A 14,644-nucleotide genomic window follows, 5' to 3' on the forward strand; every position below is an offset into this window, starting at 1 on the left:
AATGTGAGTAAATAGAAAGATAAAATGAAGGCTATCTTTTTCAAGGCCATCGGTTCCATTTCAGAGGATCATTTGGAGGATGCTTCTTCATTCATGACTTTCATGAATGGTGTTCAAGACCAAGGACCAAAATGGAAGAGAATATTTCCACGTGTATAGTTGACTTGACACTCATAGGGTACAAGGTGGAGGCCACAACAAGTGCACCAATGGAAGAGCTTGACAACATTATGTCCAGATTCATTGAATTTGCTATCAAGGAAAGAGATAAGGGGCAAACATTCCTAGATGATAGTTTGTTATAGTCCTAGGTGGCAATGAATTTTCCTATTTTCTCTTTCTCCTCGCAATTCGTGCCAAGGAGGATACTTTATTTTTCATTGGTTGATATTTAATAAGAGTTAGTGGATTAGGTGGTAGTTGTAACTAACTCCACGTAGGGTTTCTTTGATTTATCTCAATCTTTGATTTAGAATCAATCTGGGCCCTTCATTTGTAATTGAAAACCCTATATAAGGCTCGCTCATTTCATTTGTAGCAAGAGACATGTGAAATTGTTGCCGAAGTACTACTAGAATAAATGCAAACTCATTGAAGCTTGGTGAGAACTTGTACTCCTTTGGGTGTTAGCATGGTTTCCTACTTCTTAAATTAGTTTAAGATTTGTTTATATCAAGTTGCATAGTTGAATGGAAGATATTGTTGTTGATTCATGGTGAAACCTATATGTTCATACCATTTGTAATTTGTTGATTGCAAGTTGCATGGTTAGTCTGAACTCAATTGAATACTTAACTTCACTTGCTTTATGCTCATTGATTCACATTGTCTATGGTATTGATGTGTATAAGTGATTTGAAAATCATTTGCATACTCCTTAGAGATTGCATCATCTTTGTGTAGTTTCCTCATGGCGAAGAAAAGTTTGGTTTGGTTTCACTAGTTCAGCAATATTTTCTTGCATTGTTAGAAGTAGATTAGATTCCTAAACTTTATCCTTTTGCATTTTATTTCAAAAAGATCTTTCATAGAATTAGTTGGGGAGCCCTATTGCAAAATCATATGTAATTCCAAGGAAAATAATTGATAAAGTCCTCGAACAATTGTGCAAGTCCCTTTGTGTTACCAGCAAAATCACATCAATTCACTGAGTCTATCCAACATAAAGTTGATTGTTTGCATTGTAAACCTTGGGGTTGCCTTCTTTGATCGTGTTGTTTAGCATTTGAGGTTTCCTTGTTCAAGAGAGGATTGAATCCTTAGTATTTTATTTTGTGTTCGAGGTGTCATAAAAAACACATCAATAGGACTCATTAGTTGTTAGACTAGATTGAGTGATTAATCAGACAATTTTTATTGATTAGTCAGTTTTAAGCTTAGCTTGAAGCTATACTTGTCATCACTTTTAGTTTCTCTTAGCTAGATTCTTAGTGCACTTGTCTATCTGAAGGGCACATATTCTAATTTTCATTATAATGCATATAATGTCTCTTTTTTAAAATTTCGTTTCACTGCTAATGAGAACATGGTTGCAGGTGTGAGAGTTCAATATTGTGTATTTGCTGTTCACATTTTCAGCAGTACATGTTTGTAGATCAATAGAGTTAGATTATTGCTTAGATTGAAGTTTCTGTGTTTTAAGCTGTCTTGTTATAGGACAATTTTTTTGAGTGCAGAATCTGCTTACCGTGGTCTCAAAAGTAACAATAGTTAGTAGTTTTTAAATTTCAATGTTTTTTTTTAAAAATTAGTGAAAAAGGCATTTAAAATCTTTTATTGGTAGTTTGGCTTGTGGGTTTGCCCTGGATATGGCTTGGGTGACCTGGGTACTCATTTTTGTTTGTTAATTGCTTTTAGGTAATTCTGAATGTTCTTTAGATTTTGTGTAGTTTCATCCATAGTTTGAAGACTCATACTTGGACTTAATTTGGTAGCCCAAAATTTTGACTCAAACTCGGGAGTTGGCAAAAAAAAAATCCTTATACATACACAAAAAGAAAGAAATTAATACATTTAGAGAACATAAAAGTCTAATTCGACTATCAATTTGTCATAATTCAAACATTACATGCCATATGATCCTCAAACTCTCAAATTTGAAATTTCATAGTTTCAAAGTCAAACAGTATACTGTAATACAACAAAATTATAAATAATAAATGTATAACAGTATTATGACTGTTTACATATGATGATATGTGAAATGAAAAAAACAACCAAATACAATCAACATCTTTGTCATTTGCCTCCTTGTGTAACTTATTTTTCAAGCCTTGAACTAGAAGGTAAATTAGTTTAAAATGATGATAGATGGTTTCTTCAAAAGTGTCTTTGTTTTCGTCCATTACATCCAATATTTCTGCTTCTGTTTGATGATTTGATCAACTTTGAATCCTTAAAAATTCTCTTCTCAAATCGCCTTCTTGCTATGTTGATGCTTCACTAGGTGAGATGGGCGAATATGAGCAAAAAATGACCAAAAAAGTTGAAAATTCACTTAAAAAAGCATGGCTATAATGTTCAGTCTGAATTTAAGACTCAGGAGTTTGATTCTGAGACTCGGAGAGTCTTGGAGTAGGACTTGGCAGAGTACTCTCCAAAACTTGGCCAAACTTGGTGTGGGAGTCTAGTCAACTTCGCTCGGATAGCTCAGGGACTCGGGAGTTTGCAGTCCTGTAGATTACTTAGTCTCTTCAAACTATGGACTTTCATCTTTCATGATACTCTAGAGAAGTACCAAATGTATTTTATAACATTTTCTATCCATAGAACAATTGCCATTTAGGACATCTCTTGTGCTCCTTAGGTTTCCTTGTTTCTACTAGATTGTTTCTTTTCTTGTGATTTTACACAGTGCAGCATATTACATGGTGAGATACATTAAGATCAAATAATTGTTCAGTGGCAACATTACTGGTACTCGAAGGTAACTATCTAATAAAATTTTGTGAGGCTGTTTTACTAAATTTGAGGTGTAATGAACAATATCTTTCATGGCTTCATGTTTATTAGAGCTGTACATGTCACTAACATATCTCTTTTTCTTTGAAAATGTCATGAGGCGTTTTTTCTTCTTTTCTGACTGGTATTGTTGCAATTCAAATTTATTTAAATTTTAGTTTCCCTTTTTTTTGGTCAAATGCATTTCTAGTTCTCAATATTTTGTGCTTTTTGTTTCTCATATGCTAGAAGTTTTGTACTGTGCAAAGGAAAGGATAATGAGCTTATGTACTGTTATATATCTTGCAGCTTTATGCCGTGCAATTTCACCTGTTAATCACGAGTATTTTATTTATCAGCCGAGAAGGCTTTCGTCGGGGTTGCCTCCGCATTGATGTAAGGTACATGTCTGCCATTTGACATTAAAGAACTAAAGTTGTTAAGTATGAAACTCAAAGGTTGTGGATGGTTATTCTTTATTCAGTCTTTTAGTAGATATTTTTCTGTTGAACAATATTTTTTGAACCATTCTGTTTACCTGAGTTTGTTTCATCCCTGTCATTTCTCATAAATGTGAACAAGACCCAAGGTCAATTATTCAACAAATTCTTGAGCAACTAGTGAAATTTAGAGATCTGTTAGATGATTTAGTTTGACTGTCAGATATTTAGAAGCATCCTCATATCACCAAGAATGACAAGTCGGGATGTGTTTGAGAAAATGGTATAACAAGTTGGATGCTTATTTGTGGAAGTGCTATTTTTCTGATCTCCTGCACAGCACTTGCTTCCTATACAACAGTTACTAGGTGAAGCCATAAGATGTGGTAGAAGCACCTCTGTAGACTATGTAATTATAACCTGCAACCTTAGTAATCAGGTTCAAGTTAAGGTTCAAATCCACTGTTTGCATGAGCACAAAAAACCCTAAATTTTGGTAGATCCTTGATACACATAAATGTTTGTCATTAATTTGACGATTGAATTTTTTGCACAGGTATCACAATATTCTGGATGAATTAAAATCTACTGCATGGGGGTTACCCTGCAGCAAAATGAAGCGGTGAAGTCATTTGATTTCATAGGGGAATATGAAAATGTTGAAGTAAACAAGGAACATGGATCATAAATCATACTAAGGATAACTCCATAAATATATATTATGATAGTGATAAAGATAATTGTGTAAGTTGTGGATTCTGATCTTTACTCCCAAATCTCCTCATTGTAATCAAATTTCTTATATGAGAAGAGATCCCAATAACTAGTGGGGATCTAGAAGTGGAGATCCCAATAGGGTGGCGTTTGTGGGCAACACCCCCAACAGGGTGGAGGGACAGTACCCCTTGTGTGGGTCTGGAGGAAATGCCCCTAGCGGGGTTGAGGGTTAGCACCTCTTGTGGGGGTTTGGGGGGAACAACATTTCACAATTTTATCACTTAAGAGAGAAATTAGGTACTTGGCACATTTTTATGAAGAATATTTGTTCTCCAAGTGTTATGTGAGGAAGTGTGAGGACCATTCATGCATTTATAGGGGAAAACATGACTTTTATGACTATTTTGGCAATTTTTTTTTTTTTTTCTCATGTTTTACATTTTTTAATGTGTTTGGCGGGTTTTTTTTGTCAAACTTACCAAGTTTCTGACAAGTACTCGCCAACAATCCAGCAATAGTTGCTATAAACTCAGCGAGTCTTTTTGGCAAGTAGATGGCTCAAAAATTCATTTTGTATTTTGTAGTCACCGACTTGATGAGTATGTCATCCATGGTTCATATATTTGATAATGTATCTAGTGATACTTCTGGGAACAAGGTGCATCTCAGCCACCCTTGGTTTTGTGATCTTAGTTTATTAACTTGGGTTGATGCCTACTGTATTCTGGATGTGAGAAGTTAGAACTTTAGTAAAACTGATCCAATCTATGTTAAACTATTCATGTAGATAAAATAAAATAAGCTGTAATTTATATATGAGTCAGTTCATGGTATGTGTAGGGAACATTCTTTGACTTAGGACGCTTGAAAATTTAGAATGTCTTCTTGTTATTCTGCATGTTTATATAAGAGTGAACCTGTCACTTGTGTATGGCATGGCATAATCATAGAAAGTTTGAATTATTACAAGTATCTGTCTTCTAACTTAACTGCCTGGCTCAGCATTTGGGTGCACTTCTAGGTAGTGATCATAATGTTTTTATTGGCTGTACTGGTCACTGTACTGATTCTTCTTGTTGGATTGAGGGTCAACATAGTTAACTTGCCTTAGGCAAATGCAGGAGCTTGCATCTGGAAACATATATTCTATACAAGCTGGATATTGAAACCTTTTCCTTTGTGATAAGTAGTTAACTTCTGTTCACATTTTTGTGTGTTTGGGATTGTCTAGGTATATGAACTACTTACGTGACTACACTAGTGCTTTTACTTCAATTCAATTTCATTACATTGCTACTTTTTACACTTGCAGGAAAGGAGGTTCACATGAAGAAGATACTAATAGGATACTGGTAGTGGCTTGGCTTACTGTGCCAATTGGAATGGTTACTTCGGCTGCAACATGTGCATTTGTCTTCTGGTGGCAGGGACTCAGACTTTCGGAGCATTATGCCCAGGCTGTGCTAATACATGGTAAGTTTGAGGACATTTTTGCCCAAGGAATATGCATGCATTTTGAGATTTTTCTTAACAATTACTGAAGCCTCTGATGTATAGAACCTTTTGGCATTGCTTATGTCTGCTATAGAATTGGAACAAGCAGTTCTTATGTTCACAATAAATTTTTATTTCCTTATTAGCCAACTCTTATCTTGGGCACTTTGTTGGACACTTCAGGCAAATGTTCTGTTCGTTATGCACACCTCATTAGTTTTCTGCTTTATTTAACCTTGGGCATGCTTCAATATGTTAGTCATCCTGGAAATTAAAAATAGTTTGTTTATGTTTGCCAGCAGCTAATATTTTGAGTTTTACCAAAACCATTATTTTTCTATTAAATAATGTCACTCCAAGCTACTAAAAGTTTCTTGCAAAATTTGTAAAGACAAAAGTGGAAGCGGCTAGATTCGTAAATAAAAACTCAAAAGTATTAAGACAGGCATCATTACTTACAAAGCTACTTCCAGATTTCTTCTAATTAGAGAAATTATGCATATTAAAATAAAGTGTTATTAATTTTTGTTGTTTTTAATGTCTTCTTAGTCACATATCTTGATATTGGCTTCTTTTTCATTGGACAAGATAGTGGATTCTTTTGGTTTTAATATTCAGCATTTTAAATTTTGTCTATCAAAAGTGTTAGAAATCAAATCTTTATTTTCTACTTTTCTTCCACCCACCATAAGCTGATCTCTAAGATCCTTCACAAGATGATCGTTAAAACATCTTTCTTGTCTTGAAGCAATTGAAACAAGTTTACATTTACTAACTTCCGAGGTTTTTGAATTTTGTAACATTGGTAATAAGTGTGTTTTACTGATGACAAATATATAGGGTGCTTTAAAGGGTTTCTCCATGAAATCCTTCTTCACTATCAGGTTGTCAGTGGGAACAACTTTATCAGGCTTCTCCACATTCTACTTTGGATTAACTACATATGCAACCAAGTGTAAACGGGTGTTTGGCTTCTTCCACCTTTTTTGAATGATTGGCTGAATATGCTTGTGGTAGAATTATGTGAAAAGCACATAGAAAATACGGAGAGGGGGAAGGGGAATCAGTATTTTGAACTTTTAAATGCACAAAACTAGATAAAACATAGAGAGAGCAAACATCAAGATGCAAACACCAGATTTCATGTGGAAAACCCTTTCGGGTAAAAAACCACTGCACACAATAGCTTTCATTAACAAATGGGCACCAACCCAAATTACAAAAGCGAGCACCAACTCTCTTTGAAGCACCTACTTCAGTCTTTTACATACTCAAAAATTACTGAAAGTTTTAGAAAAATCTTCACATTTTACGTTCAAATATCCTGTCATATTCACATAAGCAGCTCCATTAAGTATCTCTCAAATATAAGCTCCTCACTTTGAAAATAAAGCTAGACTCCATCTCTAAATTGCTCTCAACACAATCATATCCTCCTCATTTTCACTAGTTCACAAGCTCAGGCCTCCTTCATAGAGCACGCACATTTTTTTCAAAACTTTCCACATGCATATATGATCATGAACTGAAACAATGCATAAACTTTTTGTTCTCAAATAAAATACCATATATCACGAACTAGAAAATCATATAAACTTTTCAGCTCCTCATTCAAAACACACCGAACTCTATTTGCAGATTTTTTTTTTGAATAAGCAAGTAAAATGTAGACTCAAAAAAAAAAGTCAAAAATCATGAGTCATAAAGGAATATGACACACCACAAAATAGTCAGCACCCTAAACTAGAACCCACGAAGTCTGCTACATATGGCCACGTTCATTTTTTTTTTTGCAAATAAAAGTTGGTGTTTTATAAAGAACTCAAAAAACTTTATACAAAGTCCAACACCAAAAAAGATTCTTGCACGACCTTTTTCCCAACCTACGCCACCTAAAAGTTTATAAATCTGGATCTGACTTTTGTTAGATATTATAATCAATACTGCCGCCACCACTTACTTTCAATAGAGAATAATTTAATGAAGTTCATTCCAAATAAAAATGCCATGCAATCCAAAAACGTTGTGAAACAACAGCGAATGCTTAATTTAGCCGCCACATTTAAAATTCATACCACCGAAATATTAAATTTATTATTGATGATGTGTCAATCTGACTTGGCACAAAAATAGGCAAGCAAGCAGCTGACTTGGACAAGTAGGCAACTCCAACTGACAACCAAGCAGCTCAAACACACAACCAAATAGCTCAATCAAGTAGCCAAATAGCTCAAGTAAATAAGCAACTAGCTCAAGTAGACAATTAAGTAGCTGAAGACCACAACCTATTGTGCCATAGTTTTGAGTAATCCTCCAAAGTTTACACAACGTCGATCACCATCCTTTGACATCAATGACAAAATATCCAACAATCTCCCCCTTTGTCATTGATGGCGACTCCATCTGAAACCAAGCTGAAACGAACACTGCTCTGAAATAATACTACTCCCCTCGACTTACTTGACTTATTCTGAAATAAAGCTGCCCCCCTTGACTTATTTCTCCCCATTTGACATCAATGACTACAACCAACCTATATAGCTGAAACGGAGCTAATATAGTGTGACAATGAAAACTCTCCCCAAGTCCAAACAACAATTCAATGATGGAGTGGAATCACTCCCAACTTCTCCCTTTTGATATCATTAAGAATGCATAGATTGTTAGCAGCCCTGTTTGCATCAACAATATGTTTACCATCTTTTTTAATTTCAGAACAATTTGAATTAAAAACTAAATTGTGTCCTTGATCACACAATTGACTCACACTTAACGGATTTTGTTTCAGACCTTCTACATATAAGACATTCTCAACTTTTGTCTCACGGTCATCCAAAACAAGTGTACTTGTACCTTTGATTTTTGCAGATGTACTACCACCAAATCTTAGCTTACCTTTATTAGTGTTTTTGAGAGTGAGAAACTTACTCGTGTCTAGTCATATGCCTAGAACAACCATTGTCTATATACCATATGTCTTTTTCATTTTGTGCATGAAAGACTGTTGCACAATCAGGGATTCCACTAAAACTTCTTTATCCTCCTTCCTCCAAACCTTAGCAACCTCCTTTTTTTTGTCCTCTTTCTCAACCTTCTTGTTCTCCTTAGAGGAATCTGCAATACCACTTTTACAAACTTTTGCAGTGTGACCAAAGTTATTACATTTATAACATATAACATTGTAGTTCTTGAAGGAGCAAAATTGTTCTTACTCATAAATTTGAAGTTATTTCTTGCAAACATTCTACAATTGATCGCCTTGTGTCCAAAATAATTGCAAGAGAAACAATAACCATAAAAGAAAGGATTGTTAAACCTAGTCATATGTGCTTGCTTTGAGATAGGAGGCCTCTTGAAAGAATTCTTTCTGATTTTTGATGGTGAATTCTTTGTGCTATCCATGTTGATCTTCTGCTGTTTTTCTTTTGTAGAATTAGAACTTTGACCTTCTTCAAGACCAACTTCACCTTTATTAGTAGAGGACTTTTGTGAGCCAATGACTTCATGCAAAGACATGGAACTTTTCTGCTTTATCTTCTCATGATTCTTCTCATGATTCAGATGCGTCAAAGATTTATCTAACTTTCTAAGTGAAACTATATCAGCTTCAAGTCTCTCATAGTTTTCTTCCTTGAGCTTAAGCTGATTTCTAATTTCTTTTTCTATTTTCTTTGCTTCTTCAACCTGAACCTTTAAATCGACTATCAATTTTCTGTCTCTTCAAGAGATTGAGATATCTTGGTCTTCATCTCATTCTCTTCTCGTAATAGTTGTTTCAAGTTCTAATTTTTATTTCTAAGTCTCTTGATTTCACTAAGTGCACTTATTAGCTCTTCTTTAAAATTCACTTCATCAAAATAATCTTCATCTTCTTGATTTTCAGCGTGTACTTCTATGGCCATGAACCATATTTATTCATTTGAAGACTCTTCATCACCAACATCGGAAGTACAACTTTCTTCTTTTGAACAGAGTCTCTTTTTGTATTTCTAAGACTTCTTCTCTTTTCCCTTATACTTCTTGTTGAACTTAGGCTTCTTTTCATAGTTGCTGTCCTCATTTTTTTCATATGGACATTTAGCTGCAAAATGTCCTACCTTACCGTAGTTAAAGCATTTGAAAGGCAACTTGCCTTTATATTTACCAGAACCTTCTTCAACTTGCTCACAAAATGTGCTTCATCAGAATCAGACTCTTCATCAAAAAATTCAATAGATACACACCCCTTGTCTTTTCCTTTCTTCGAAGCTTTGAAGGTTGCCTTCCTTTTGGATGAAAAATCAGAGTTTGTCGTCATCTCACATGCTGTTAGAATACCATGAAGCTTATCAACAGTCAACTTATCAAGTTCTGTCATCTCTTCAATCGCCGAAACCTTTTCATCAAATCGCAAAAGAAGAGACCTTAAAATTTTTTAGACTACAGTGGACTCCTCAACCTTTTCTCCTAAACCCTTAATAGAGTTAACAAATTCATCTACTCATAGATAATAAGCAGCAATGTTTTCCTCTTGTATCTTGAGACTTTCAAAAATTCTTCTGAGTCTGAAGTTTTGCTTTCTTAACCTTATCATCTACTTCATATGTTTTTTGAAGTTTCTCCCGAATGTCATGAGCTATATCACAATGCATAACTTTTACAAATTCTCTCTCAGACAAACCACATAAGATTGCATTCATGGCTTTTGCATTGTTTTCAAAAGTCTTCTTCCCAATAACATCCCTTGGAGGATTTGAAGGAATTATATAACTAGTCACCACACTATTCCAAACATCAAAACTAAGAGACATCAGATAAGCTCACATTTGCACACTCCAGGATGCATAGTTGGAGCCATCAAATAAGGGTGCTTTATTTGTAGCAAGACCTTCAAGAGCACTGTTGTGTGCTATCAGGATCAACCTCCAAGCGTTTAAGCTCTATTTCTGAAGGTTATTTGGCTTTGATACCAATTGAAAAACACACAAAAAATATTGAGAGGGGGAGGGGGGTGAATCAGTATTTTAAACTTTTAAATGCACAAAACTAGATAAAACATAGAGAGAGCAAAAACCAGATGCAAACACTGGATTTCACGTTGAAAACGACACACAATAGCTTTCATTATCAAATGGGCACAACCCAAATTACAAAAGTGAGCACCAACTCATTGAGAGCACCAACACCTCTTGAAGCACCAACTTCAATAAGCTGAAGCACCTGCTCCAATCTTTTACATACTCAAAAATTACTGAAACTATTAGAAAGATCTTCACATTTTACATTTAAAAATCTTGTCATATTCACATAAGTAGCTCCATTAAGTATCTTTCAAATATAAGCTCCTCACTCTGAAATTAAAGCTAGACTCCTCTAAATTGCAGTCAGCACAATCATATCCTCCATATTTTCACCAATTCACAAGCTCAAGCCTCCTTCACAGAGCATACATCTTTTCCAAAACTTTCCACATATATATATGACCATGAACTGAAACAATGCATAAACTTTTTGTTCTCATTCAATAAACCATATATCACGAACTAGATAAACCAGTAAAAGACCGCAAAGCGGATCTAAGGGACTGCCAAAAGCCAGAAAGGGGGCCAGCCCACAGCAGGGACATATATAAACTTTTCAGCTCCTCATTCATAAAACACAGAACTGTATTTGCAAATTTTTTTTTGAATAAGAAACTAAAACGCATACTCAAAAATAACAGTAAAAAACTGTGTCATAAAGGAATATGACATGCCACAAAACAGTCAGCACCCTAAAATAGAACCCATGAAGTCTGCTACATATGGCCACGTTCACCTTTTTTTTTGCAAATTAAAGTTGGTGTTTTACGAAGCACTCAGAAAACTTTATACAAAGTCCGACACCAAAGAAGATTCTTGCACAACCTTACTCCCAACCTGCGCCACTTAAAACTTTATAAATTTGGATCTGACTTTTATCAGATATTATAATCAATATTGCCGCCAACACTTACTTCCAATAGAGAACAATTTAATGAAGTTCATTCCAAATAAAAATGCCATGCAATGTAAAAACGTTGTGAAACAATAGCGTATGCTTAATTTAGCCGCCACATTTAAAATTCAGACCACCGAAATATTAAATATATCATTGATTATGTTCAATTTGACTTGGCACAAAAATAGGCAAGCAAGCAGCTGACTTGGACAAGTAGCCAACTCAAATTGACAACCATGCAGCTCAAACACAGCTAGGTAGCTCAACCAGACAACCACGTAGCTTAACCAAGCAACCAAGTAGCTCAACCAAGCAACCAAGTAATGAAGTATCTCAACCAAATAGCTCAAACACACACCCAAGTAGCTCAATCATGTAGCCAAATAGCTCAAGTAAATAAGCAACCAACTCAAGTAGACAACCAAGTAGCTGAAGAATGCAACCTTTTGTGCCATAGTTTTGAGTAATCCTCCAAAGTTTACACAATCTTGATCATCATCCTTTGACATCAATGACAAAATATCCAACATTATGGATAGGGTCTCTTTCATGCAAGACAACCTTCATTTGGCCAAACATATAATCTATGCACTCGTTGATCTCCCATAGGTTGGGATTGTCAGAATCCCCACATATAAAGATAGGGAAAACAAATGATTCAATAGATATGTTGCATCTCACATCTAGTGAAAATAGGTATGCAGATCTCAAGTTAACACATGAATCATTACCCATTAACTAATGACTTGAAGCGATTCACGGATAACCTAGTTGGTCAAAAATAAATTGACACAAAAGTAGCATTTAATCAAAACTTATTTGTCCCATTCAATAAGGGTGTAGAATTGTAATGTTCCCATTTTTAGCCTGACATCAGATGATGTGTCGTTAGCCCGTTTTGCCTTGGTCTCGACGGCTAACCAAGACTTTTTAGGGATTAGCGAAGGATTTGGCCTAGATGATTTCAGTTTCAGGCCAATCGGAGTTGTTTTGACAAGGTTTCCAGATACTTACTATTTATAGTAAGTTAGTTGTGGCTTAGTGGCAGGAAATATTGGATGCATTTTATAATGCTAGTATTTATGGTGATTAATATTTGTCATCAGGTTTGCGAATTTAATGAGCCATTAATTATTTGGGCGATTAAATTAAAAGTTCCTAAAGTTGAATTTAAATATTTAACTTTAGTGATTATTTTAAGCTGGGACTAATGTTTAAAGGGGAAAAATTAAAAGTACCCTTTCATTGTGGAGACATAAGGGGATATTAATATTTTATTATATCATTCTTTATCCCACATTCGTGGTGTCTTGGGAAGTGAGCCCAATTGGAGTTATAAATGAAAGCATTAAATGCAGATAGAATCATCTTGGTATTGGTGTTTTTGGAATTGTTTTCTGGAGAGTTTCTCTTGGCTTTTGGGGACGAAATCCCTCATAAGTAACATTTCCTACACCTGTGCAGTATCAGGCCTGGGAAATCTAAAATAAACTGCAGTGATTGGGTATATTGGTATTATAATTTTCTTTATCAAGGATTGCCTAGCTGAGCACAAGTCGCAGATTTAATGGTGCTTCTCAAAACATGTGTGCTGGGAATGTTGAAATCTGTCTAGACTGTGCCGTTTGATATTGTAGCAACCACACAAGGTGAAGATGCAGGTCCAGCTCTTCGCTACCAGCTAGGGAAGGCCATAATTTTTGGGAAATTATCATACCCAGACTACTGCGGCAATAAGGGAATGTGTAAGGGAGTTCGTAGGAGTCTGTGTTATTGGCAGTAGGCATAAGGGTTGTATTGACCATCTTTATATTGCTGAGTTTTGGGTGTTAACTGGGAGATGTGAACATAGCAACCGCAGACAGAAGCTATGGAATATGTTCATTGCAGAGACTGGAGAGCAAGCTACAGCCTTCCTGAGTGAAACCATAGAGTGCTGGGACGGTGCAGCAGACAACTGAGGTTTGGTTATGCAGGGAATCGAGGGTGCCAGTGCTGGGTTCGTAATCTTATTGCTGGGAGCTGTTGCAGAGAGCTGGGTGTGGTCTTGGTGACAGCCTTGGCCCCATAAATCGTGCAATATTGTGAATATCTGGAACATAAGTCATTAAGGCTCAGCGAATATTTTACCAAGTTCTTTATGATTGTTTGCATTGAAATTGATTCATCATGAGTTGAGTGGTCAATACATTGCTTAGATATGGTGTAATATTTAATACTGAGTTGTTTGTTGAAGTTGGATCGCTGCTAATTAGTTGCTGATTGGAATTAATTTCTGAGTCTCATTTATCAGTAGTAATATGAAGCTGATGTGAAATCAATATGCTTGCCATCTTGGCTATTACATGTTTAGCTAGAAATTTAATGCATGCCAACTGTTTGTTGAAATTTCAAAAGCAAGATTGGGATTAAATTGGACGTGTGGTATTACAAAATTCAGAAATAACAGTCATTGAGGGGTTGTTTGCCAAGTGTTTGTCAAAATGACAACACATACAAACTAATATATTAAGCAGAAAGGACAGAGGTCATTTCAAGAATAAATGCAATGAAATTTCATTTATAGAAATACAAGGAGATGAATATCATTCTCTAGAATAGAAAAATGGTCACAAAGCAATATTGCGAAATCTAGAAATAAAGAAGAATAAAGCATGAAATATCTACCCAAGAAATAAATAAATAATTCACCTAACCTTAATATCCTAAGGTGTAATAAATGCATAAGTACAGCTACAAGGGGATACATTAGATGCGATGTATCTCACATTCAATCAAATTTCATCACTAACCAACTTTCTGGGTTTCTGTCTCAAGGTGGTAGGGTGGGGGGTAATTATAGGCAAAAGGAAGGTCGACTAAATTCAAGCAGGTAGGCCCCTTGAAGCTAACTCTGACTCCCACGATTACTATTATCTCTCCTTATCTCTCTCATAGGGAATACACTTTGTTCCGTTGCTTAAAAGGGAGAATAGATGGACAATGCCATCCACCTCTTTGACCAATTAGTGGAAATGCTATCGACCTTCACTTCCTTTTCCATCCCTATTCTTCCCATCTGGAGCAGTCCCTATCCTTCCTATTAAGAGAATTGG

General features: G+C 35.4%; 1 protein-coding gene across 1 annotated transcript in view; it reads left to right on the forward strand.

Annotated features, from left to right (window-relative positions):
• Positions 1 to 14,644, forward strand: part of LOC131039398 (uncharacterized) — a 138,889-nt gene that overhangs the window by 33,059 nt on the left and 91,186 nt on the right. Inside the window, exons 3-4 of the mRNA XM_057972129.2 lie at positions 3,250 to 3,341; positions 5,410 to 5,570. Coding sequence (XP_057828112.1) covers positions 3,250 to 3,341; positions 5,410 to 5,570 — 253 coding nt within the window. The remainder of the gene's footprint in view (positions 1 to 3,249; positions 3,342 to 5,409; positions 5,571 to 14,644) is intronic.

Source organism: Cryptomeria japonica, chromosome 10, assembly GCF_030272615.1.
Source record: "Cryptomeria japonica chromosome 10, Sugi_1.0, whole genome shotgun sequence".
NCBI classification, from domain to species: domain Eukaryota; kingdom Viridiplantae; phylum Streptophyta; class Pinopsida; order Cupressales; family Cupressaceae; genus Cryptomeria; species Cryptomeria japonica.